Source organism: Lampetra planeri, chromosome 3 (genome assembly GCF_965212315.1).
Source record: "Lampetra planeri chromosome 3, kcLamPlan1.2.h2, whole genome shotgun sequence".
In the NCBI taxonomy this organism is placed as follows: Eukaryota; Metazoa; Chordata; class Hyperoartia; order Petromyzontiformes; family Petromyzontidae; genus Lampetra; species Lampetra planeri.
The window spans coordinates 20,830,489-20,855,555 of NC_136109.1; the positions used below are offsets into that span (position 1 = coordinate 20,830,489).

Consider the following 25,067-nt stretch of genomic DNA (forward strand, 5'->3'; position numbering starts at 1 on the left):
GGGGGGAGACGGGGGGCAGGTCGTGCCCAAGACCAGATTCAGATATCATTCGTAGGCGATGCTTGCTATGGCTGGGTATTGAACTAAGCTCGGCAGGTTCATAGGTCAGTGTGCCGCCCGATGCCACCATCGATACGCCCAAAAATAATGTGTACAGTACTGTAAAAAAACAACACTATAATTCCACATGTAAAGTAAATGCAAGATTGGACACATTACGAGCAAAAGACAATGATTGTGAAACTTTCTATCAATGTGTATATGGTAAATGTACCTTAAACTGTACAGTACCAAGTTATTGGCAGAACACGCAAATAATTTAAGGAACATCAATTAGAATAACTCTACTTTAGTTACAGCACTAGAATTTTTTAAAATAAAAAAAATAGGTATTTTCAGTCTATATCCATCAATAGTAAACAAGTAACAATGTATCCATTCACTCTTACAATACCTGGATTGAATGATACATTTTAACTATTCAACATGTACGCTTTATGCCGATTATATGCAAATTACGAATCATATACTATACATTGAGGCTAATGATGACATGACATTTATTTTACAAACAAGACAGAAACAAATTGAAACAAGACATAACTTTAAGAGATTTCAGAAGTAGTTCCATGATATCTCGTTTCACGGACCGTTCTTTAACATGAGGCAATGCACTGCTCGTCAAGTTTACATTTGTTTGGCTGTATAAGGTGACGCTTATAGCGCAAATGGGATAACATTCGGATTTTTTGTTTGTTTCAATTGCTATGGTGGAGTGAATAGTTACATGTCAAATTAAAGTTATTCCTGCACGATGTACAGTCGCAAACCACGTGTAAATTCATTCTGCGATGAAATCAGTTTTCTTTGTTACAACACTGCCATCTATAGGTCCAATAGTACAATTACACCATTGCAAATGAATAATTCGTGAAGTTGTGAAATAAACGAAAATGTGAAGACGTTTTGTCTGCTTATTAATTATGTTCTTCAATTCAACTACTTCATGCAACAATCGTTGCTGAGGAAACTAATACAGGTAACTAAGTGTGGTGCTTGCTGCTGATTCAACCTCATTTTGGGGTGCGATTTTCTCCTTACCTTTTAGAAAGGTGTTCTGATCTGGAATAAAGAATGCCCCTGCACAAAATCCTGCCAGCATGAGGAACTTCAAAAACCAAAACCTAGGAAAAAGACATGCGTTTATCCATGTTAATTAATTACTGTACAGGCAATACACAATAATTTTTACTCACATATGCACTGGGTGCTTAAAAATATCTGGTATTCTGCAGCTTATTAAGGGATTTTAGAATGGCAATTACCAGTGAAATTCTAATGATGATCACTGGTCACTACTGCACCAGACTCAGGTGTACACCATATGCAAGGCTGGTCATCAAGATCAGCTACATTCACTCTCGTAAGCAACTTATTTCAGGGTTCATAACGGGGCAAGAAAAAAAACCTGGCAGCACATGTGCATGCCCCAGTTCCACGTGCAGTAGTATTACTCTGGTGACCACACACCGCTGTCGGCATCCTGGATTGGCCAAGTTTCACTCCATGTGGTTTGCATTCAATTTTGATTATGAATTAGATGCAGTGCTATCGTGTACTCCATGTGGAGCGCTGCATGTACCAGTGTTCAGCAATAAACATGGTTGAACATATTGGATGCATTTCCTAGCTGCATGTAACTTTTTAAGTAATGGCTAAAACGCTACCTATACCGCAGATCATTAACCGTAGAAGAGTTCAATTACATATGTATTTTATTTGCACGGGAGACTGGGAAAGTGCAAAAAATACAAGCACTACAGAAGAAAAGGCTAATAGCAAAGCACATATACAGTACAAGAAAAATAATTACATGCAACAGTGACAAAATACCTAAAACACATATGGGCAAACTGGTTCATGATTAAAAAAAAAACACCTTATACAGTATTATGAATTTGTATGAACAGAAAATTACCATTAATTTGTTAACAATCATTAACGGTCACACAAGCACAAACCCGTTGTGTATGTAGGAGCGGCAGTCTTTGCTCGTCTTCACGTTTATGAGAATGATGGCGAAAAGGAAGAAGAAGGCCGACATCCCAAAGCAGACTTTGTACACCGCCGAGTAGCCAACCAGCTTCTCACAGTCCACGCCGGCCTGGATGGCGTTGCAGAAGTCCGAGTAAAAGGGCACCTTTTGGAAATAAAGGGAGATAAACAGAATGAAGGACGAAATGTGTGGTGCATTTATTGACACTCATGAATACAGTATATATCACAAGAGCCTGGCTTACACAGTGAAATAATCCTGGCAGTTCAAAGAGAGTTGTGCGTGCCACTTGGTTCTATAAATGAGGCAGGCTCTTCTGCTTGAGCAGCTTTAATACAGCCACGTGCAAAGTAAAAAAATTAACCCGTAAAAACAAAGTTTTTCACTATAAATCCTTTATATGCGTGGCATCGGTTTTCGGGCGGCTAGAGTCCTCTCGTTCTCTGGCTTGAGATGGCTGCCACCTCAATGGGTGAGATGATTGCCTGCCAACATTAAGCAATTGGTAATTAAATCTAAAAAAAATTTCCCTAAAATGTAGAAAATTTTTGAAAAAAATTTTCACGAAAATAAATTGTCACGCATAACGAGTCTGTGTGCAAAATGTCAGCTCGATTGGATCACGGGAAGTGGGTTAAAAAACGACCGAAAGATTTGCACGGTCGTAAGCGCGCAAGCAAGCAAGCAAGTGAACTTAATATAAAGGATTTAAAAAGGAACCATGTTTTAGTCATCAACAGGCATTCATAGTTATCATTAGATATGACAAAATCCACTGCTAAAGGACCCCCCCCCCCCCCAAGCTGTTGCCATCTCTCACGATCCTGCGATACAATAAACCACCTAAGCACCTGCACATGAGCTGAATTGAATGATGTCTCATCGGTGGATGTCAGAGAACAAGTTTCACGTTCCTATTTCTCCGTGATATTTCAAGCACATGGCTATCCATGTTTCTTTGTGCACTAAAATGAAACTTCTCCATCATGAGCCTCTTAACCAAATCAATTTGAGTCTGATCTACTTCAATAGCGGTCCTAGGTATACATATTTTGCTGTTTTCCAGTTCAGTCCCTCCAACAGATATCTTACTTTAGGGGTTTTATAATATATAAACAAGACTTTCAAATAGGTGCCTATGACTACAACACCATTTGTCTTCACATGGAAAATGCTTGCAAAATAAATTATTGATGAAATAAGGACATATGTAGAGTTTAAAATTTTCTAAAAATTTGTTATATTATTGTATGCAAGCACTGTATTAATATTTTTTTAAAATAGAAATAAACCCGTGAAAGTTCTACAAAGGGGAAATGAGTGTCACCACTGAAGTACATTGTACATTTACTTTGTGCCACATTTTTAATCCATCAAAAAAACTGTTAAAATGCCCAACTCTTAAGTCCATAATCAAATTAAAACACAGTGCTATAGAGCATTGGATGTTGCTGTAATGTAATGGTTATCACACTAAACTTCCACTTAATCCCCTGGCGTGGCAGTTGAAACAATGGCCGCGTTTCTTAAATTTCTCCACCCGCCTTAGTCCATCCAGCAATATATTTGGATTCATAACTGCAGGTCGCGTGTGGTGGGGTAAAGTGTGGGCACTCCCACTTCTTCGAAGACCTCTGGTTGGTGTGGAAGAATAGGTCGTATAGAGGGGCTATCTCGAGCTCCCTCTAGTGGAGGCCCTTCCGCCAGCAGTGCTGGCATCAGCAACAAATTGCAGGGTGGGACCTTGAGATATTTTAACTTTTACCGCAGGATATAACGTAACTTTACACGCCAGTGACCGAAAAGTCAAAGCGCCGAACGCACATTGTTTTTCAGCGACTCGGAGATGGTTGGGGCCAGCATGAGACAGCAGACGATGGTGCCCAAGATGTGGTAGAATGTGTACATGATGCGCGAGCCCGTCGACTCCTTGATGGTGGGGCAGCACGCGCAGCATAGCGAGCAGGCGGTCGATCCGAAGCAACATGCCACCTGCACGCCAATACGAATGAAGGGCAGGAAGATGCACAACAACACGAGTTAGCATAAGTACATGACACCAAGCAGGTACACAAATAACGTTGAAAAAGAAGTTGGTTATCATCATCCACGATCATGATCATTCATATACGTGTGATAAGAACAAAATTATTAGACCTATTTACTAAAAACATTTTTACAGAAATGAAGTACATCGCACCTCCAATTAGCACGGTGGGCTATGTATGGTGCAAAAGAAGTTCAACATACATACATGACCTCAATCTCCATATATAAAAGGCGAAGTTGTGAATATGTGTGTCTCTTCAAAATGTTTAGCGTACTTCCCGACATGCAACAAACTTGAAATTTGCCATGTGGGTACTTTCCAGACTGTTCACCGTGCAAAAATTATGAAAATACACTTTTGTTTTTTTTTGGGGAGGGGGGGGGGCTCAATAATGCATAATTTTTTGCAGGGCAATTGAGCTGTGACGTCAAATCTGTCACGTGACCCGCGCACATGGAAGAGTAACGCATTTTAGTGTAGTGGTTCGCGTGCTGCGCTACGAACCCGGCGACCCGAGTTCGATTCCCGCTCACGGCCACCACCGGTGACGATTATTTTAACCGGTCCTGGGCCTCCCCTAGGTCGACTCAGCCTCAAAACGAGTAACTGCTGTGGTGTGTGAACATCGCCACTGGGGAGACAAAGGTGGCCGGGCGTGGTGGATCCAAGTCCCGGGCGAAGCCGGGTAGTACAGCTAGTTTACTACTATAATGAGCCAAGATTGTCTGTGTCCAGCGCGTGACGTCACTCCACGTGGACCCGCCCCTCATTTATAATCATGAGCAGGTGACGTCACTCCACATGGGGGGGTGAGGCGCCTCCTCGCCCCTCCTCAGCATCAACTCACAACCCTCACTACAAAGGCAGAACCCTCACGTCATGCGGTCTCCGTGACGCTGTTGAGACGTAAAAAGGACGTCCTGCTGAACAAGGGATTATAACTTTTAAATGAAATAAGTCTTACAAATTGCACGCGAATTGATGCAATGAACATCACGTCGCGGTCTGCTTTTCGCTTGCAAGTTTCAAATTTACTGAAATACACCCGTCCTTGGACGGGCAAAAGGCTAGGTATAAATCAATTCCTTTTACCTGGGGCCCTATAACCCACAACTGCTATTATCCATGCTCCCAATTGATCTGGAGAAACTCCAGCTATTCCCACATACATTTGAATAGGAAGAATCAATCAGGAATTATTTTCAGATGGGCTTGGAAAGTAGGATCTGTCATAGCTTCTCCCTCGCATCAAGATAATTGGAAGGTCACCATGTATGAATTTATAATTTTTGTAATGACTGTCATAATACATTGCATTACAAGAACAACATGTCTATTTGCTCAAACCAGCATTGGGTGGCACTAATCTTAGTTGATCAACCTTAAGCAGTGGTGACACATTTCTGCATTATTACAGTAGGAGTCAGTCCACAGGTGTGCCGTGCGGTATTTTCAAAATTATGGGAAGAAATGTCAAAAGCCTCCACCACCACCTCTCGCCATCCCCTCTCCATTGGTCATGCATAAAGAAGTATGGCAGACAGCCGTCAGCCCCCACTCCCAGCCCTCAACTCACAGACATGGAGACACACACAGACATGCAGAGACACGCACACGGAGATGGGCACACACAAACAGAAACACATGGAGACACACATATGGAGACATTCAAACAACGAGAACAACCGTTTACCACTAAGTGGCAGTGAAGTCACCATGGTGCTTGTGCCATGCTAGGTGCACTTTGAGGCCACATGAAGTGTCGAAGGCCTGCTGGTAGGTCAAAGAATAGATCCAGGTGTTAGGGGTTGACCGACTGAGTCATCTCAGTCGGCCACGTCCGTTTAACCTGGCGCTCTGCTCGTTGCTGTGACCATCGCTCCTTTGCCCTTCGTTGTTGCTGGAGGGTGACTGCCTCTAACTCCCCAGCAGCATCCTTCACGAACCTCCTTCCAGAGGCCAATCTTGACACTGCTGGTACCAGTCATCAGGAAGTCCAATCATCCTTATGTACCACTTCAGTCTATCTCTTCTCTAGCCTGTGCCACGCCCATTCAGCCCCATCTATCCAGACAAACAAAAATTGTTTTGCTATGTAATCTTCATCACAGTCCACCTTAAATAGGTGTGCATATATTGATGCTCATTCTAGTTGTCTCAAAAAATATTTATTTAACTATTTATCAAACCTGTTATACATGACTACAGTACTAAGCTTTAATGTACTCAAGGTTCTAGGCAATTATATGTTTAAGGCACGCTAGGTACATAGCTACTGCATGCTCTACTACAATACTGTGCCGTATTACCCGATTCAAAATAGATATAATTGTGGTGACATTTGATTGTTAATTGGCTTCTGTTCTCTGGCCTATCCAGGGTCAGGTACAAGTGGATTATATGCACTCTGTGCGATTCAATTAATAATTACGAACAGTGTAAATAAATCCGTTGCAGTTCCCCCTACACCTGATCTATTTTTAAAAAAATGATCACAAACTGCTTTAACACCTCCGATTATCACGGTTGGCTATGTACGGTGCGAAATAAGTTCAACATACATACCGTAGTTGGATGGGTGTGACAACTTCATACTTAAAATCATTATACAAACTCTATGGATTATTTCTAGATTTGAAGTTTTCTTGACTGCAAGGATCCATACTCTTTGTTTTTTTTCAGTAAAGTCACGTAGGTGCTTCCGAAACGTCATGATTTTATTTATTTTCATTAATTTATTTTATTTTTTATGTACTTGACTTTACCGAAAAAAACAAAGAGTATCTACGGATTATTTTTTTCCTTCCCAGAGCAAAAAAGCAGGACTTGTTTATTTCAAAAATAGAAAACAAAGTGGATGGGTGTTCATACCTGTCAACCCCTTATCAGTGCCTACCTTATTACAGACCAATTCAGACCTCATTGGTCACCCCGTGCCCTTGTAAATCTCAAAGTTCATCCTACAAAATCCCATCAGAGGGGAGAAACACAAACAAACAATTGTTGTGTTGTTGCCCGTGTTGAAACGGTTGTACGCCGTATGGACCTGAAAACTCAATTTCCCTGGACAAGAATACGGATAAACCGTATGGGTTGACAGCAATGGCTTTTGTTGAATTGGTAGGAAGGGGTTGGGGGCATACAACCCCAATGTGTATCCTCTGTTGCTCCTGTGATGCCACCAAAGCCTCGATCTGTTCCCGACTTATCCTCGGCTTATTACCGCTTCTGCCAAGCTGCACCAAGTCACCCCCCCAACCCACCCCGCACAGAACCGCCGTGCTCTTCTTAAGGATGTCACTTTTTCCGTGTAAGGTAAATAGGATTGTTGATCGTAATCCAACTACGCTGGAAGAGGCTGGAGGGGGGGGGCACATCTGCTTGGTCGAGCACATCACTTAGTGGCAGGTTGCGCAATATCTCGGCGAGCACGTTGGGAGGCAATGTTGCAGAGACTGGGCTCAAGAGGGGTGTGGGTGCATGGCAAAACAAAGTCACATACCGTGTCAACACAGTTTAACACGTAGGCTTTCGCGACCAATATCCATGATAGAGGGGTTTTTTTAGTTGGACCGCGTAAATGTGTCGTTAAATCCGCCACCACCCGACACAGCCAACTACTAAGGGTTGTCACGTAAACAGAACGTGGCCAATTCGTCACTAGTACAGCACACCGGTGTATAGTAGTGTATAGTGGAATATACTAGTACAGCACGCCCGTGTAGTGTAGTGTATAGTGTTGTGTATAGTAGTGTAGTGTGTATAGTGTAAGTGTATAATAGTGTAGTGTGTAGTAGTGTAGTGTATTGTGTATAGTAGTGTATAGTGTAGTGTAGTATACTAGTACAACACGCTGGTGTGTTGGAGAGCCAAGCCACAACATTTACAATCTGAGTACGACGTTTCGCCAGTAATTACAACTAGCTTCATCAGGCAACAGCCAGATTTGTGGAGAAGTCTAACTATAAATATAAGGAACGAAACCAGTGGACTTCTCCACAAATCTGGATGTCGCCTGATGAAGCTGGTTGTAATTACTGGCGAAACGTCGTACTCGGATTGTAAATGTTGTGGCTTGGCTCTCCAACACACCGGTGTGCTGTACTAGTATACTACACTATACACTACACTATACACTACACTATACACTACTATACACAATACACTACACGACTATACACTACACTATACACTACTATACACTACACTATACACTACACCGGTGTGCTGTACTAGTATACTCCACTATACACTACACTATACACTACTATACACAAGACACTACACTACTACACACTACACTATACTACACCGGTGTGCTGTAATAGTATACTACACTATACACTACACTATACACTCCACTCCACTATACACGACACTACTATACACTCCACTACTATACACTACACTATACACTACTATACACAATCCACTATACTACTACACACTATACACCGGTGTGCTGTACTAGTGACGAATTGGGCACGTTTTGTTTACGTGACAACCCTTACTAGTTGTCTGTGTCGGGTGGTGGCGGGTTTTAACGACACATTTATATATTTACGCGATCTAACCCAAAAAAAACTCTTATCGTGTCAACCCACACGGTTTAGCCCTTGTTGTTGTACAGGGAAATAGAGTTTTCGGGTCCATACGGCGTACAGCCGTTTCAATACGGGCAAATTTTATTTCTTTGTCTGTTTGTGTTTCTCCCTTGTGATGGGACTTTGCAGGATGAACGTTTATAAGGGCACGGGGTGATCAATAAGGTCTGAATCGGCCTGTAATAAGGTCAGGAGGGCACTGCTCAGGGGTTGACGGCTATGAATGAAGTCATGGGGCCCACTCGATGCAAGATGACTCAACTCTTCCACCGCACCCACACGCTTGCATGGCATGCTGTCGTCACACAAACGCACACACATCGTCACACAAACACACACACACATCGTGGCATTTGATGACCGATTACACTTGGAAGAGAAGAAATAACTCGCATTCGTCAAGAACACTGTGGCCTTCAAAGGGTACGAATGTATAATGGGCGACGTTTCGGGGCAACAGCCCTTCTTCATGGCACATACAACTTATTAAAGGCCGCTGTTGCTGTGGACAAATGTGTTGAGTTGGTTTTGTTGTTGTTAATTGTGCATCACCCAGTGCCAACGCAGCAGTAGCGTCAACCAAATAATGTTCATACTTGCTTGGGAGGATGACGTATGGTATGAATGATTAACTAAAGGTGGCAGTAGTAGTAGTAGTGTGTTAATTGTGTATTGGCTGTACAGGCGACTGTGGCCAATGCCCAAAGGCAGATACTGTATCCAATTGTTTGGTGATGCTGTCGTACAATACCGAACTGTACAGGGTGGTCCAGATGTCTTGTGGCCCCACCTTCCCCACTTAATTGTCAAAAAATTTTCAAGTAAGGTTTATTTAAAACATTAATTAATATGCCGAAGGAAAAACAATGTTAGGAGCCAATTAAATTGGGGTGGGTGGGGGGTCACAAGACAACTTACCACCCTGTACACACCACCACCACCTGCCTAAGGAGGACATTGACAATGACTCTCTGCTTACAGTCTTTTACAATCCCCAGATCGCATTACAACAATGACAGTCACTGCCACTTGTACAGACATTTGCAGAGTACAGTACTTTATCGATACACGTAGAGTACGATTTCTATCCGTGCACAAACACCTACAGCCCTTTAAATCACACCCCCAGACCACCACACACAGGCCCCTTGTGCAATGGGAGACGGGGTAACAACAATTATTCGTGATCTCATGCAATGTTGGTATAAGTTAGCGCATGCACACATGTGAAATGTGTACATGGTGTACTCGTAAGGTGGTTGATAAATCAGGTGAAGGTGTGAGGTGTGCATTAAGACAGCACTGCAGCGAGGAGAGTGCAGTGTTGTACTCTACTCCTATGCTCCCGCATCTATGCTGCCGGCGTGGTGAAGCATGGGGAGGGGGGGGCATCTTCCTCCTCGTCATCATCCAGCAGTGGATATGCCGAGGAGGGCCGTGTATCGCCATCATTAGTTACGACTTGTACATATTTACACTTCAAAAAACGAACTCGGTACGTGCCTTTCTGGCAATAAAACAGATGTTAAGATGTTCAAACACCAAACCTAACATCACTTGTGCATCAGCCACGCACGTACTCATTAGGGAGAACAAGCGAACAGACACAAGCCCTCGCAAGGGGTTACCGTCAGTTTAATTAACACAGGAGGCTTTCGCGACTAATATCATCCATGATGAGAGGTTTTTGAGTTAGATCGTGTAAATGTACGTGTCGTTAAAACCACGAAGCGTGGTCACCACATCTACGCCTCCACGTATGGACAGAAACAGGTGGACTTCTCCACAAATCTGGCTGTCGCCTGATGAAGCTGGTTGTAATTACTGGCGAAACGTCGTACTCAAAATTGTAAATATTGTGGCTTGGCTCTCTAATACACCGGTGTGCTGTACTAGTATACTACACTATACACTACACTATACACTACTATACACAATACACTACACTATACACTACACTACTACACACTACACTATACACAATCCACTCCACTATACACTACACACTACACTATACACTACACCGGTGTGCTGTACTAGTATACAGTACTCCACTATACACTACACTACACTATACACTACTATAGACAATACACTACACTACTACACACTACACTACTATACACTACACTATTATACACTACACTATATACACTACACTATATACTACTATACACAAAACAGTACACACTACACTACTACACTATACACTACACTACACCGGTGTGCTGTACTAGTGACGAATTGGCCACGTTCTGTTTACGTGACAACCCTTACCAGTTGGCTGTGTCGGGTGGTGGCGGGTTTTAACGACACATTAATATATTTATCTAACCCCCCCCCCAAATAAAACCTCTTTGAAGGTTTCCCGTGTTTGTCCCGGAGCACTCACCTGGGCGAGGAGGCACGGCAGACACATGGCTCTTCTCGTCGGCGGGGTCCCACGGACTCCACCACCGCCTTGGAAGGGTCGAGCCCAAAGTAATCCACCACCAGACTCACCCTAACTCCCAAAGTAATCCACCAGCACACTCCGAAAATAATCCACCAGCCCACTCCCAAAGTAATCTACCACCAGACTCTCAAAGTAATCCACCAGCCCACTCCCCCTAACTCCCAAAGTAATCCACCAGCCCACTCCCCCTAACTCCCAAAGTAATCCACCAACAGACTCCCAAAGTAATCCAGCAGCCCACCCCCCCCTAACTCCCAAAGGAATCCACCAGCCCACTCCCCCTAACTCCAAAAGTAATCCACCAGCCCACTCCCCCTAACTCCCAAAGTAATCCACCAGCCTGCCCCTAACTCCCAAAGTAATCCACCATCAAACTCCCCTTACTCCCAAAGTAATCCACCACCAGCCTGCCCCTAACTCCCAAAGTAATCCACCAGCCCACTCCCCCTAACTCCCAAAGTAATCCACCACCAGCCTCCCCTAACTCCCAAAGTAATCCACTACAATACTCCCTCTAACTCCCAAAGTAATCTACCAGCAGACTCCCCCTTACTCCCAAAGTAATCCACCACCAGCCTGCCCCTAACTCCCAAAGTAATCCACCACCAGCCTCCCCCTAAACAAGAACTAGAACGGCACAGAAGATGGAGGAGAGTCCTCAATGCGAATGACGCCGGTGGTGCCCCCCAGGGCTTGATGAGGCCGGATCAGAACGAGAGGATGACGGCCGGCCAGAGGCTTGCTCGGGCGGGGTTTTCGCCGTCGAAACAAACTGTTGCTAAAATAAACGCAAGCCACGTTTTCGTTTAGGAATTCGTTGTTGCAATGGCACCCACCCCAACCCCAACCCCCACCACCTGCACCTTACAACCTTCCCTGCACCCTACACCTCCTCCCAGCTCTGGTGAAGTGACAACGACGACGTGGTGGTGGTATCTGTAGTCCGCCCAAAACCGCCTCCCGTGTCCCTTGTAACACGGAAACCAACGAGAGAGATGAGAGAGAGAAAGGGGTCCCAAACACAGCTCCTCCGACTCTCTTTTTTTTCGTAACTTTCTGCCACCTAAATGTTGACACGGCGCTCTGCACCGCGGCCTCTTGCCCACCCAGCGAAACGCGTTTACAACAACAACAACACGTGTTTACAACAACACGTAACGATGTGGTCAACGGACCCAGCTTGGTTGCGATGCCCAAATGCTTAATAACAAACGTCCATCCATTAACCCAATTCCCCTCCTCCCCGGGCAGACGCTTTGCTAGAAGCGGGCAGCGTCGTGAGCAGTCCCAATACTTCAGCGCCAAGGTTCTCAGCAGAACTGTAATAAGTCTGGCTCACCTATAAATAAATCCCATGCGGCGCTTATGTTGCACTGTACAAAGTAACCGTGTTGTTATTTCCTTTGCCCACGCCGCGGCAGTAGAGGGCTACCTCGAGGTTGGTTACTCGCAAATTGTTTTGTGTGTTGTTCGTGATTGGCAATTTGTGACATTTACGTCCCACGCTGTGGCGGTCGAGAGCCACGTGGAGATTGGCCCTCTGTTGTTGATTGCGTCGAGAGCTCTGGAGGTAGCTGCCCGCTGTTGATGATTGATAATTTGTGAAATGTTGCTGCTATCATCATAATCGTGGTCATAAAACCAAAAAAATGGAACAAATTTTAAAATTGCGCAGTGAAGTATGTACAGATGCACGCTTGAGATCATTATAATCCTACAATTTATTGCACAGCACATAGGGGGCCGTCCATAAATGACGTCACGCGATTTTGGACTATTTTTGATCCCCCCCCTTCGTCACACGACGTCACAAAAAGTCAGACCCCCCCTGAAATATGACGTCACAAAGCTCTACCCCCCCCCCCCCCCCCAAATAAAACATGCTTCAAATCGCTTTAATCTATTGTTATTGTAGTGCGTATTTAATGTGACGCTGCACTTTGATGTTGGCTACGTACGGTGTGAAAGCAGTTCAACATACATGCATACATAATCTGCTTTATAGTGTGTTGCCATTCATGTGGGTATCTTTGCACTGACCAGCGTGGAATAGAATGGTCAAATCAGTGTAACACATAGTAGGCTTTCACAACCAATACTATACATAATAAAGGTTTTTTGGGTGAGATCGCGTAAATATGTGTCGTTAAACTCGCCACCACCCGACACAGCCAATTAGTAAGGTTTGTCACGTAAACAAAACATGCCAATAAGTTACTCGTTCAGCACACACCGGTGTGTTGGAGAGTAAACCGACAACATTACAATGCGAGTATGACGTTTCGCTGGTAATTACGACCATCTTCATCAGAATTATGAGAATACCTCCTGTTTTGGCCTTAAATAGAGGGGGTAAATGTGATGTCGTCACTGTGAGCCTATCAGGTGAATAAACCACAGACCCCCCCATCCCTCATTTCCCCAGCAATTCTGATTTCACATCGGTGAGATAGGTGAAGGAGCAAACTGCTGATAATACAAGCCTCCCCCACACTCCACAACTGTGTCCCCCTGTCACATCGCGCGCATTATGTCGCAATTACCCGATGGTCACCTGATGCATTCAGTTTCCCCCCATTTTACCTTTCTACATTTACAAAGATAAACAAATTTCGATTTAAAGCTTTCGTGACTGCAGGGATTCATCTTCTTGGTTCTTTCGGTAAAGTCACGTAGAAGGGAAATGATAAAATAAATAAAAATAAAACAACGAAAGAACCAATAAGAAGAAAGATAGACAAGTCCACTTTACATTCCAGCAGGCAAGTTTAAAAAGAGATATGACTAACAAGACATCTCACGTGATAATGGAATAGGTAGATATATCAAGACGGTTTTTTGTAAGTCTCAATCTGAAGTGATCGTAATTTTTTCTCCCCAAAATGTGTTTTTAATAACATACCCATACTTACTTCTAGTTTTCCCTTGCATAGAATCACACACATATTCTGAATGGCTTCTCGCGTGGCTTAGTTTAAATAAATGTTGTGTCAACCACAGATTTACTTCAACACAGTGCCGGCAATTGCCATTTTACTCAAAAGGAGACATTACACCGCATCGGTAAATTACAGCAAACTATGAGACAAAATATCCAAGTTAATAATCCTGTAAAAAATACGCGTAATTTTAAACATGAACACGGCGATTCCACTTTAGTGTTTCCTGGTCCAGAGTCCGACTTTATGACATGCCACCACCACCACACCGAGAGTCAGAAGCAGTGGCCCACGGTGTGAGTGTGAGTGTCGCATCAGGATTCCCCGGGCAGACGACAGAGGACTTACGATGGATTTTCGTGTACAGAGAGAACGCGACATAGCCATCATGCGAGACCAGAAGACGACGCTTCCTGTGTACATGAAAGGATTTCTTGAAAAAAAATCATCAACAGATAAGGTGCAGTAAGACGTCGTTTGGCTTTTTTCTTGATTCTCGTGTTCATCTTGTGCCGGCAACACGATATTGTGTTGTCCACAAGGGGAATGTATTGATCGCTGATTAAATGTAATCAGAAAATGGATATGTGGTGCTAAATATTGTTTGCATTCTATTGTGGTTCATGCTATTGGTAGACCAGACTGCGGAAGATCAGACTTTTCATGTGATGAAAAACAAATACCTGTAGACACTTGGCAGAATGACAGGAGTGCTGATAGTTAATGCCATCATTTGAGCATACAGCACGAGGTCACATGGGGACTGAGGTATATGCAGATATGTAAAAATAGTCGGATATGTGAACATCTATAGAAAAGTAGTATGCCAGTTGCATACTGCACCACGCTGGGTGTGGGGACTTAATTGGTCAAGATGGATATGTGACGGTCACATTGTGACGGTGCACTGAATTAAGTTTTGTGCATGGTCCCATGAGTTTTTCAAAAAACGTGCTTTATTAAAGCTTTCTGTGCTCTCACAGCTATGCCAACTAACGGGAAGTTTTTTTCTCCGAACAGGCACTCAAAATATGTTGGGTAGAGCTCAGAGGAAACATTCTCTTCTTTTACTCAACCGACCGTGACATTGAGGTAATCGCGAAACACTGTATTAGGTTCAAACATATCCAAGATGACGCCTAATATTTCACACTGCTGCCTTTTCCTCGTCTTGAGAACAGGGACCATATTAAACAATGTTCCCCCAGTTTAAAATGCCAGTGTTTATACCCCATTTCATGAATCAATTTAATTGAAGTGCTCGGGCCAACTGTTAGGAAGTCCATAAGGGTCAAAGTCAAGACTGTATATAAATTTAAGTTCTCTGTAAAGCAACTTTATGTGTTACAACTTAAGTAAAAAGTAACTCAACAATTGTTGAGTGATGGCATATCGCAGTAGTGAGTAACATTTCAACATTCAGTATTTTACTTTTTTCATTGAATATCATATTGGACAAGAAATATCCTTTGTCAACCCACTGTTGGATCTGTTGGATGAAGGCCTCTCCATGCCATGTTTATTTTGGGTGTTTTTGATCATGCTGGTCAGTGCGGGTCGGTGAGAGTGGAGGCCCAGGACTAGTTTAGATATCGCTAACCACTGATGTTAGCCATGGCTCGGACTCAATCTCAAGACACCGGGGTTTATAGTACAGAGGGCTACTGCACACCCTATAACATACTGTACATATTACAGACGTTTCACTTTAATTATGCCTGTAATTTATTGGTTTGACAACAAGGCATGAAAAGACCAAGTGACCTCTTTATAAACCACAAAGTGCCCAACCAGTAGGAGCATGGTCTCGTTAAAAGGCCAACGTGCTCAAGGAAGAGTGAAGCTCGCTATTACTACATTCCAGTCTCGGTAGAAAAGTAAAATTCTAATTTGTCGAACTAAGCTGTAACCGCAAAGACGTTTTAGTACTTCACCTGGTCATTGTAATGTTGCAGTAATTGTGTGTGGGCATAGGTCCTTGTCAACGAAGGGAGTGCAGGGTGATAAACCCAGTGTACTGATTGCACTTTGTTCTCGTATCTGGGTTTGTCAAGGTTAACAACATGAATAACAGTCACTTCAGTGAACAGAGCAGTGTATCTTTTTATTATGCAAATTATATCAACCACACTTCTTATAAGTTTATTTGCCAGAGGACAGCTGAATTACGTCATGAAGTGTGTTTGCCCCGCACCGATGAAAGTTTCACGAATAAAATCACTCTAATGTTTATGATGCGGCGTAGCCTATGAGATACCTCTACAAAATAATATGCTACAGGATTCACAATGCATTTTTTTTTTATGTGTGAGCATTGAATTATACCGCAATCATTCTCCTCTTCTTCAAAACTGGTGTTAAAACTAATTTTGAAAAATTTAAATTTCCATTGGTCTCCTTTCACGTGTATGTAAACTGTTAACGAACATTATATGAAACTGTATACAGTATTGCGATATACAATTGTAGAAGCCAACTAAAAACCATTTGAGCAACGTTGGATTTCGAAAAGGTATTTCTACCATTGACTACATATCCTGACCTTGTTCGAGTCGGTGGAAACCGTGTGCGGTCAACCAAGCTCACCCAAAGCGAGGCTTTATAACAATTCAGAAACAATCTTAAAATAAGCTTTTACATCTGCACTGCGAATGCATAGATAAAATAAGAAAATACGTTTGAAGGGATGTAGGACAAGAAGAACACTCTTTCGCCAAAGTTATATGCACAGCGACATTTGTGGACGTTTTCTGATATTTATATTGGAAAAATGTAAATGCATGAATACAAACGTTGAGGATTTTAGCCATCTCAGATTTGCTGATGACAGTCATAACAACTAATGCGAATTGACGACAGGAAATCCTGGAAGAACATATTAAGTAATCATGCAAAGGCGGGGGAGGGAGCGAGCTGCAGATGCATATGAGCATAAAAAAGTCGTACTTTCATCCAGCAATGTATATGTTATGGCTGATGATAATCATGTTATGCTCGAGCCCTTCTTCAATTAATTACAGGATGAAGGGCTCTCCACACCATGTCGGTTATGGGCATTGTTTGACCATACTTCACCATGCTGGTCACTGGTCAGTGCGGCTTGGTGAAGTGGAAGGAGGGTAATGAATACAACGGAGAGAAGGTGACCCAAATGTAATTCTTGGCCACGGCTAACATGAGTGGCGAGCGATGCCTGAATCAGTCGTGGACGGTCTCCCGACTGCTCCCTTCACCAACCTGCACTCGCCAGCATGAAGTATGGTCAAATAACTACCAAGACTGACATGGCACGGAGAAGCCCTCATACAGGGGTGAACTGGACTGACAAAGTGCTGTAAATTAATATCCATTTTTACTACCTATGTTTTTTTTATATTAACTTCACTGTTAAAATAACCTGATTCGTTGTATTTTTATAGAGTACAACACAGAGGTTTTTTTTCTTCAAAACAGTATTATTTAATGAACTTTTAATGTCAAGCTTTCCTCTGTACAATATGAGAATATTGTATTGTTATGACCATCGATCATTCCTGACTTATTAAATGCCGTCTGTCCGGTGTAATAATTGTGGGATATTATTCAATACCCCACGCATTTCCAGATGTCGCATAAACTAACATTTTTCTGTTGTTTTTTTGCTTGCAGTACACAGAAAAAATACCGCTTGCGAAGCCACTTGTTTTCCATATGGTCAGCTCTATGATGCGTGGCACGTCATCCTGCAAGATGAAGCTCAAAACATCCACCATTGAGCTCAAGTTGAAGGTAAACAACAAGCGGTTGATAATACTGTCATCTGTGAATAATTCAAGCTGTTTTTGCGACTGTGACCTTTTATTGTCGTCAATGTTTAACGCTGAAAGGGCGATCCAGTTGAAGTTACGTTTTTCTATAGCACTGAGGACCTGCGAAAACCCCTAAAATATTAACCAAGCCTGCACATTTGCAGATAAAGAGCAACAGCCCGAGGGTCAGTGTGACTAACATGCCATGAATGGCCATTGTCCACAGACAACGCAATGAGTATCCAACGCCAAGATAGGTTTGAGATGTATTCAGAAGAGTCACATTTAAGAAAGATGTGGCGTGCATTTATCAGAGAAATATAAGTAAAATGGATTCTTCAGAAGAGAGGCAGATCTTTTGAGAGGTAGATAATAATAAAAATTGATAAGAGGTGGCATAGAATGTATTCAGGAGAGATATGAGAGTGATGTATTCAGAAGTGAATCATAATTAGAATCAGAATATGTATTTAGACTGAAGGAATACGATGAGATATGGAGCTCTTTTTTCACAGAACTCCAGTGTGGGCGGGTCAGAAAGTTACAACAAACAATACAAAAAAAACGATAATAATTCAAAATAGAGAAAAAGGTAAGCAAGTCGCTAAATATAAGTAAAATACGAAATTAAAGCAATATCTATTTACCTCTAAATTCCGATTTATCACACCAAAATAACACACAGTGTCTGAATAAAATGGCACATGAACGTTGAACTATCGATAAGTGGGTAAGGATCAACGTTATAAAAGCAGGCCCGGCTTCTCTCGGATTGAGGGTTGGGGGCAGTAGGGCTGTTGAGTGAGTGGCCACCGTAACAGTGATTCATCACGAAGGAAAGTGAATTTGGGTGGGCCAAAGGGACATTTGATGGTGCTGGGCTCACCCTAGCACGCTCCTAGCACCTGCCCTGTATTAGAGAAAAATAAGTATTCAAAAGAGATATTCTGTACCAGATAGGATAAAGCTGTAGTCAGAAGAGATACCAGATATAGACGAGATAAGAGATGTATACATAAAGCACGTGGGTATAGAACTTACATCATTAACCTACATCATCAATCACTGCCAAGTAAACAGGGAATATTGGGCCAACGTTGCTCCATCTGTTTGGCCCAACGTCGCACGTTTATCCACCGCTGAAGCACGGCCGTCGGCATCCCTCACAGTATAGTGCTGCTACCATCCGTCTCATTTCTGTACATGCACTGATCTCATCGCTCCGTCATCATGGTGGTCGTCCTCCTGGACACGTTCTTTCATCAACGTAGGAATGTATATTACTGACATTGGCCAAGACACACAAGCAGGGAACGCTATTGTCATGATTTTTTATGTCACGGAAACGTCTCGTGATTTTTTTGTTTCTATCTCTTTCTAATCATATCTCTTTCTAATTATGTGAGTACAACTGACACAGAAAGCTAGATATGTAACCGCAACATCAGCATCTTCATTATGAGTTATTGCCATGCAACCTCATCAACAGACAACAGCTGCTAAGCACTAAGAGCACAGATAATGTCCTGAGCTCTGAGGTTGTTGACCTTTATTCTTTGATAACAGTAATCGTGTACAGGAACCTCTCTTTCCCCTTTATCATTGAAATTTAAATGACATTGTCAATCAACATCGTTTTCGGTGGCACTGTGGTGTCAGGGGTTACACGTTTCAGATAATGTCTATTTCCAAGGGTTTTGAGTAATCTTTTTGGATTTCGATTACCCATTCCATAATTTCACGTCTGATGAGGCCAGGGGCAATTACTCGTGCTTCAATCCATATACATGTCACTCGAGGATGTGTACGGGTGGCGTAGAGGTCAGAGGACTGAACTTGGCTCTGCTAAGATTCCAGCTTCGAATCACAGCAGCGACATGTTGTCATATCAGATGTACGTGTACAGTAGGCTGATGGTCTTAGCCCGGACACCACTGACTGGCTGAAATACCAGCTCCGAAGTAATAAAATATGGGCTTGCCTATCATTACTCTCATATGTAGATCAAATGACAAAAATACTTTATATTCTGTGGACCAGAGGTCACTCGAAGAGATCTCAAAGGTGACTATGTGATAGCCTCTTCTGTAGACCATTCTCTAACACAAAGGACTGCACTGTTCTGTAAGTTATCCGAATATAATCCGCGACTCGTGCAGCCAATAGCAAAATTACTATCAAATTGGGAGCATTTACACGGAAAAAAATCAGTAAAATAAATTTCACTCGAGATCAATAACTAAGCGTGTACTGATCAAACCCCTTCCGTTGCCTGCTAACTCGTCAAATGAGTCTTTATTTACGCGTGGCAGAATGTTGTGTTGCAATTCTGACCACTGGCTACATCACCACAACTTCGCGGTATGTATCTGTGTGTATAGAACGACGAAAGAATGGCGATGCATTCGGACGGTCACAACGCCCATATTTGACTTCATATAGTATTGTCAAAACACACACTAAGTTTGCACCTCTCTCATTATAAAGCGTGTGACATTGACGGTTTCTTGCTGTTTGGATTTGTAGGCGGACACAGAAACTATGGAAATGTGGAAGGCATACATACTTGCCGTGACAGAGGTGAGCTGACTTTGTCGCCAAAAAACACAGCCTTACAAATACCGTCGTATATAATATTGTACGTGTGTGAAATAAAATTAGAGCTCTTTATTGTCAATCCACATCTGGACGAAGGCCTCTTACGCAGTTGTCGGGCATGTTGGAACCATCCTTCGGGATTCTGTTACCAAACCAACTATTTCGATTTAAAGCTTTCGTGACTGCAGGGATTCATCTTCTTGGTTCTTTCGGTAAAGTCACGTAGAATGGAAATAATAAAATAATAAAAATAAAACATAATAAAATAATTCTCACGACGTTTTATTTTATTATTTCCATTCTACGTGACTTTACCGAAAGAACCAAGAAGATGAAGCCAACTATTTGTAACGTCTTCGTATTGCACTGAACTGAGGACTCTGGAAATCATCAATGATGATGTTCTATTGACTACATTTTTTACGTAGTCTCTAGAACATAATCACTTGGGGGGGGGGGGGGTTACAATAAATTCCGCTCGGTTCAGGTTTCACAGCTTCGTTTGGTGATCTGCAAAAGAGTCGTTGTGTAAGAGCGGTTCTCGTGGTCGCGATGTGATTTATCTTACTTTGTTTATTTTCAAAGTGCACGCTCGGAAAAACCCGCACTGCAACTTGTTTCCCTTAGCTCAACTTGTAACGACAAGCCGAGGCGAATGTCATGTGGACAGTATGTAAATGAATCGTGTACAATTTTCACAATGATTAACATGCAATCAGCACTTCCTCAGGTCAGCCAACATTGACAAACACCACCGCCCCAAAAAACACTTGTATTGAGCACGAGAGGTACTGAATTCAGTTTTTTTTTACATTAAATTAGAGGGGGGAACAACATGGTGCCCCTTCACTACCTCTCCTTCAGTGGGCATTGATTCTTAAGAGCATTCATTTGGGCATTTAGGCATTTAGCCCTCTCCCCCCATCCTTCTCCTCCTCCTCTTCCTACAGGGATATCAGAACTTAGAAAGACACCAGGGTTGAAGAGTTTATTGAAACACGCGGTTTAGACAGGTTTCCATTGCACTGCAAGCCGTACTGTGTTTGTGCTATTGTCAACCCACTGTCATATCCTTTGTGTGTACCGCATTGCCTTGGGAATGAAATACTTGTGGAGGAAAAAAACAACAATTAGAGGGGGAAACACGCGGTGATGGCGTAGCGCAGCAATTTCTTTCTCGTGTAACTGTTGGCAGAAGCGCCTCCACTGGGGAAGCTCTAGTTCAAGTTCAAGTTCATTTATTTGGTATAGCCCTGTGAGCCTTTCGGCTCTTGAATCGGGTGCAACCGCAACAAACAGAAAACAAAAACATGAACAAGAAAACATCTTAAAGTGACTATGCGCAAACAGAAAATCCAAGAAAAGACAGCAAAATATTGTAGAAAAAGCACCGTTCACCAACACTGTGTGCAAAAATTCCAGTGGGATGCAAGTCAAACAACAACAACAACCACAAGACAACTTAGATTAAGGCCATCAGTCTAACTCTATACTACAACAAACAAACATGGACAAACCAAAAAACTTTTTGAAAATCACCAAAATAAAGCCATAAAAGCAATGAAACAGTGATCATAGGAACTGTGACCGAGTTTTCACAATAAACGACGTGAACAACATGTACTACCAAACTCTGCAGCCATAGCTGGCTGCATGAGTCACTCCACAACAGCAGGAGCATCAGTCGAGAGAAGTCCCTGTTGAGGATATTTCTTTGGTCGACTTTTCGATGCTGTCCAGACGTTTTCAAAGTGGTGGGAGTACGCACACTTTACCTCACACCACACACAATACATGGCAATCTACTACGGTGGGGATGTAAAAAAAATGTGCCCATAATTTAAAGTGACGCACTATGGACACATTGAACCGGCGATTACTGGAATGCAAGTCCCACTCTGTTTGGGAACAAAACAATGAAAGACCCAACGTTCCTATTCCATAGAAAGTATGCCAGCAGCGTGTAAACAAACAGCAATCACTGCCAACACTGGTGAACGCTACTTAAAACGTGTGCAATGCATGAGCACACTGATTCTGAATGTTGCTTAATATGAATGTACCGTATTTTCTAACTTTGTTTCCAGTGTGGCCAACGCCTACAGTGGGAAGACATCAAACAAACATCATATAGTCACGTATGTGTCACTAGTGATTTCTGGACATCTGTGAAATGAGCTTCATGGCTCATAGCATTCCTCCAGTATAAATACATATTCTGATTCTGACTAGATAATCCTTCTAACGTTGTCAAAAATGTCACGAGACAATTTACCAAGTATTAAACATAGTGAACTGATCAGCATCACCCATTGTACATCCATTATTTGATGAAACCCTTCACAAGTAATACATTAATACAGAATTATTCATACAGTCTGCAATAGCTCTTAAATATGCATCATATTCCAGGAAGTCGCTAGATTTGTCGCCTGTCACTTTGACAAAAAAAACCATTTCGATATGGAAATACAAAAAGATGCTAGATCTAGCGAAAATACCACTCAGATGGTAACACTGCATTTGTCATTGTCTTTGGGGTGGAGCAGTGGTGCAGTCGTTAGCACACTGCGCGAAGAACGTCGCAACTTGAGTTCAATTCCTGGCAATAGGTAACATCAGGGATTTTGTGAAATCTGAGCCAGCTCTTGGCCCTCCATGATCAGGCCTTCATCCAGCAGCACATTGACATTCATCTGTAAAGGATTATCATTGCTATTACTCACAGTTTATTAGTAGCATCAGTGCGAAGAACTCAATTGTATTTTTACAAAGGATAGTACATTATACAATGCTCCCTTCAAAGCACTGTTATATTTTTTACATTTAATATGACAATATTCCCTCTGGGCAATCTAAAATTACGTTATGCGACATGTAGAATGACCATAGATCATTCGTGGGTTATTTAGCACTCGCAATTGTAAAACTGTGGGACGCCACTAATATTATTCAGATGCTTTAAATAGACAAAAATATCTCAATGTTGAAAATTAATCTCAAACTGTGAGCTATAATGATCGGGCAAACAACACCCTTTAGACATGGCATAAAATGTTTTCTTGGTTCTTTCGGTAAAGTCCCATAGAAGGGAAATAATAAAATAATAAATAATAAAACTATAAAATGGTTACGACGTTTCGATTGCAACACATGCAATCATCATTAGGTGTGAAAACCACAGCAAGAAAATTTCTTCGTCGTGAGAATGTTATTGTTTTATTTTTATTATTTTATTATTTCTCTTCTACGTGATTTTACCGAAAGAACCACGAATATGAATCCCTGCAGTCACGAAAGCTTTAAATCAAAATGAAATGTTTTCTTTACATTTAATCATGCAGAAACCAGTCTGCAAAATGTGAACATCTTTGCATCATACGTAGACATCCGTGCTCATAGGAGATTATGCAAATCTATGAATTTTTCTATTTTAACCCAGCCACATGACTTTTCGATTGCTGTAGAAGGCAAAAATCACTGGAAAGTGATGTATCTAAACTGCTCCTAGGCCACCTTTACAAACCAACAAACCAACCACGTCAGTTTAACACGTAGGCTTTCGCGACCAATATTGTTCATAATCAACGATTTTTGGGTTTAGATCGCGTTATTTATAAATGTGTCGTAACCCTCCACCACCCGACACGGCCAATCAGTAAAAAAAGTGTCACGTTGACAAAAGACAAATAGTTCACTGCTTTAGCCCACCGGTGTGTTGAAGCGTGAAACCACAACATTTACAATTTGAGTACGACGTTTCGCTGGTAATTGCATCCAGCATCATCGGGCAATTCGCCAGAATGGTGAGGCTCTGCTGTGTCTCCCGTTCTTATTTACTTGGGCATGGCCTAAATGGTAAAATAACACACAGCGTTTACAGAAAGCAAACGCACACTGATGCCTATCTGAATGCGAAATCGCATCATCACCCAGCTCAGAAATCCTCTCTAATCAAGACGCTCATACATCGGGCTAAAACAGTGTCAGATGATGAAAGTCTAGTGAGAGAGATTAAACATGTTAAAGAAGCACTAAGACAGAATGGCTACAATAATGCTCAAATTAACAGAGCACTAAATGCCAAATCACGATCGCAAAGCAACACTGCTGAAAGCGATCAGATTATTAAAACAATAAAAATACCATTTATCTCAGGAGTAACTGACAAATTAGCCCGTGTTTTGCAAAAGCAAAACATTACAGTAAGATTTGGTACAGTACACAAAATTCAACAATTAGTAACGTGCACTAAAGACGAATTACCTAAATTATCAACAGAAGGTGTATATCGGATTAATTGTGTATGTGGCAGATGCTATATTGGACAGACAGGGCGTAACGTTAGTGTAAGACTAAAAGAACACCAGAGAAATATTAAACTATCGCAAACACAACTGTCGGCAGTGGCAGAACATGCTTGTCAACAGGGACACTCAATTGATTTTGACAACGTTGAAGTGTTGTGTAAAACTAGTTACTACTGGCAAAGACTAATTAGAGAATCCATTGAGATTGAGAGAAACAGAAATAACTTTAATCGCTCAGACAGCTACAGGCTTAGTGCGGCCTGGAAG

At 42.2% G+C, this 25,067-nt stretch overlaps 2 protein-coding genes across 8 annotated transcripts in view; one reads left to right on the top strand and one right to left on the bottom strand.

Annotated features, from left to right (window-relative positions):
• LOC144740823 (serine incorporator 5-like) overlaps positions 1–11,396 on the bottom strand; it is a 51,299-nt gene extending 39,903 nt beyond the window's left edge. Inside the window, exons 1-4 of the mRNA XM_078623551.1 lie at positions 11,103–11,396; positions 3,881–4,048; positions 2,022–2,200; positions 1,102–1,184 (exon numbers count right to left, since the gene is read on the bottom strand). Of these exons, the coding sequence (XP_078479677.1) occupies positions 1,102–1,184; positions 2,022–2,200; positions 3,881–4,048; positions 11,103–11,129 (457 nt within the window). The 5' untranslated portion in view covers positions 11,130–11,396. The remainder of the gene's footprint in view (positions 1–1,101; positions 1,185–2,021; positions 2,201–3,880; positions 4,049–11,102) is intronic.
• Positions 11,397–14,359: 2,963 nt separating this feature from the next.
• Positions 14,360–25,067, top strand: part of LOC144740835 (signal-transducing adaptor protein 1-like) — a 40,818-nt gene continuing 30,110 nt past the window's right edge. The window contains exons 1-5 of one of the 7 annotated variants that reach the window (XM_078623573.1): positions 14,360–14,564; positions 15,125–15,196; positions 17,753–17,872; positions 20,419–20,472; positions 22,578–22,628. In XM_078623573.1, the coding sequence (XP_078479699.1) occupies positions 14,454–14,564; positions 15,125–15,196; positions 17,753–17,872; positions 20,419–20,472; positions 22,578–22,628 (408 nt within the window). In that variant the 5' untranslated portion in view covers positions 14,360–14,453. The remainder of the gene's footprint in view (positions 14,565–15,124; positions 15,197–17,752; positions 17,873–20,418; positions 20,473–22,577; positions 22,629–25,067) is intronic. The other 6 variants (XM_078623559.1, XM_078623557.1, XM_078623585.1 and 3 more) reach the window with 6 other exon arrangements.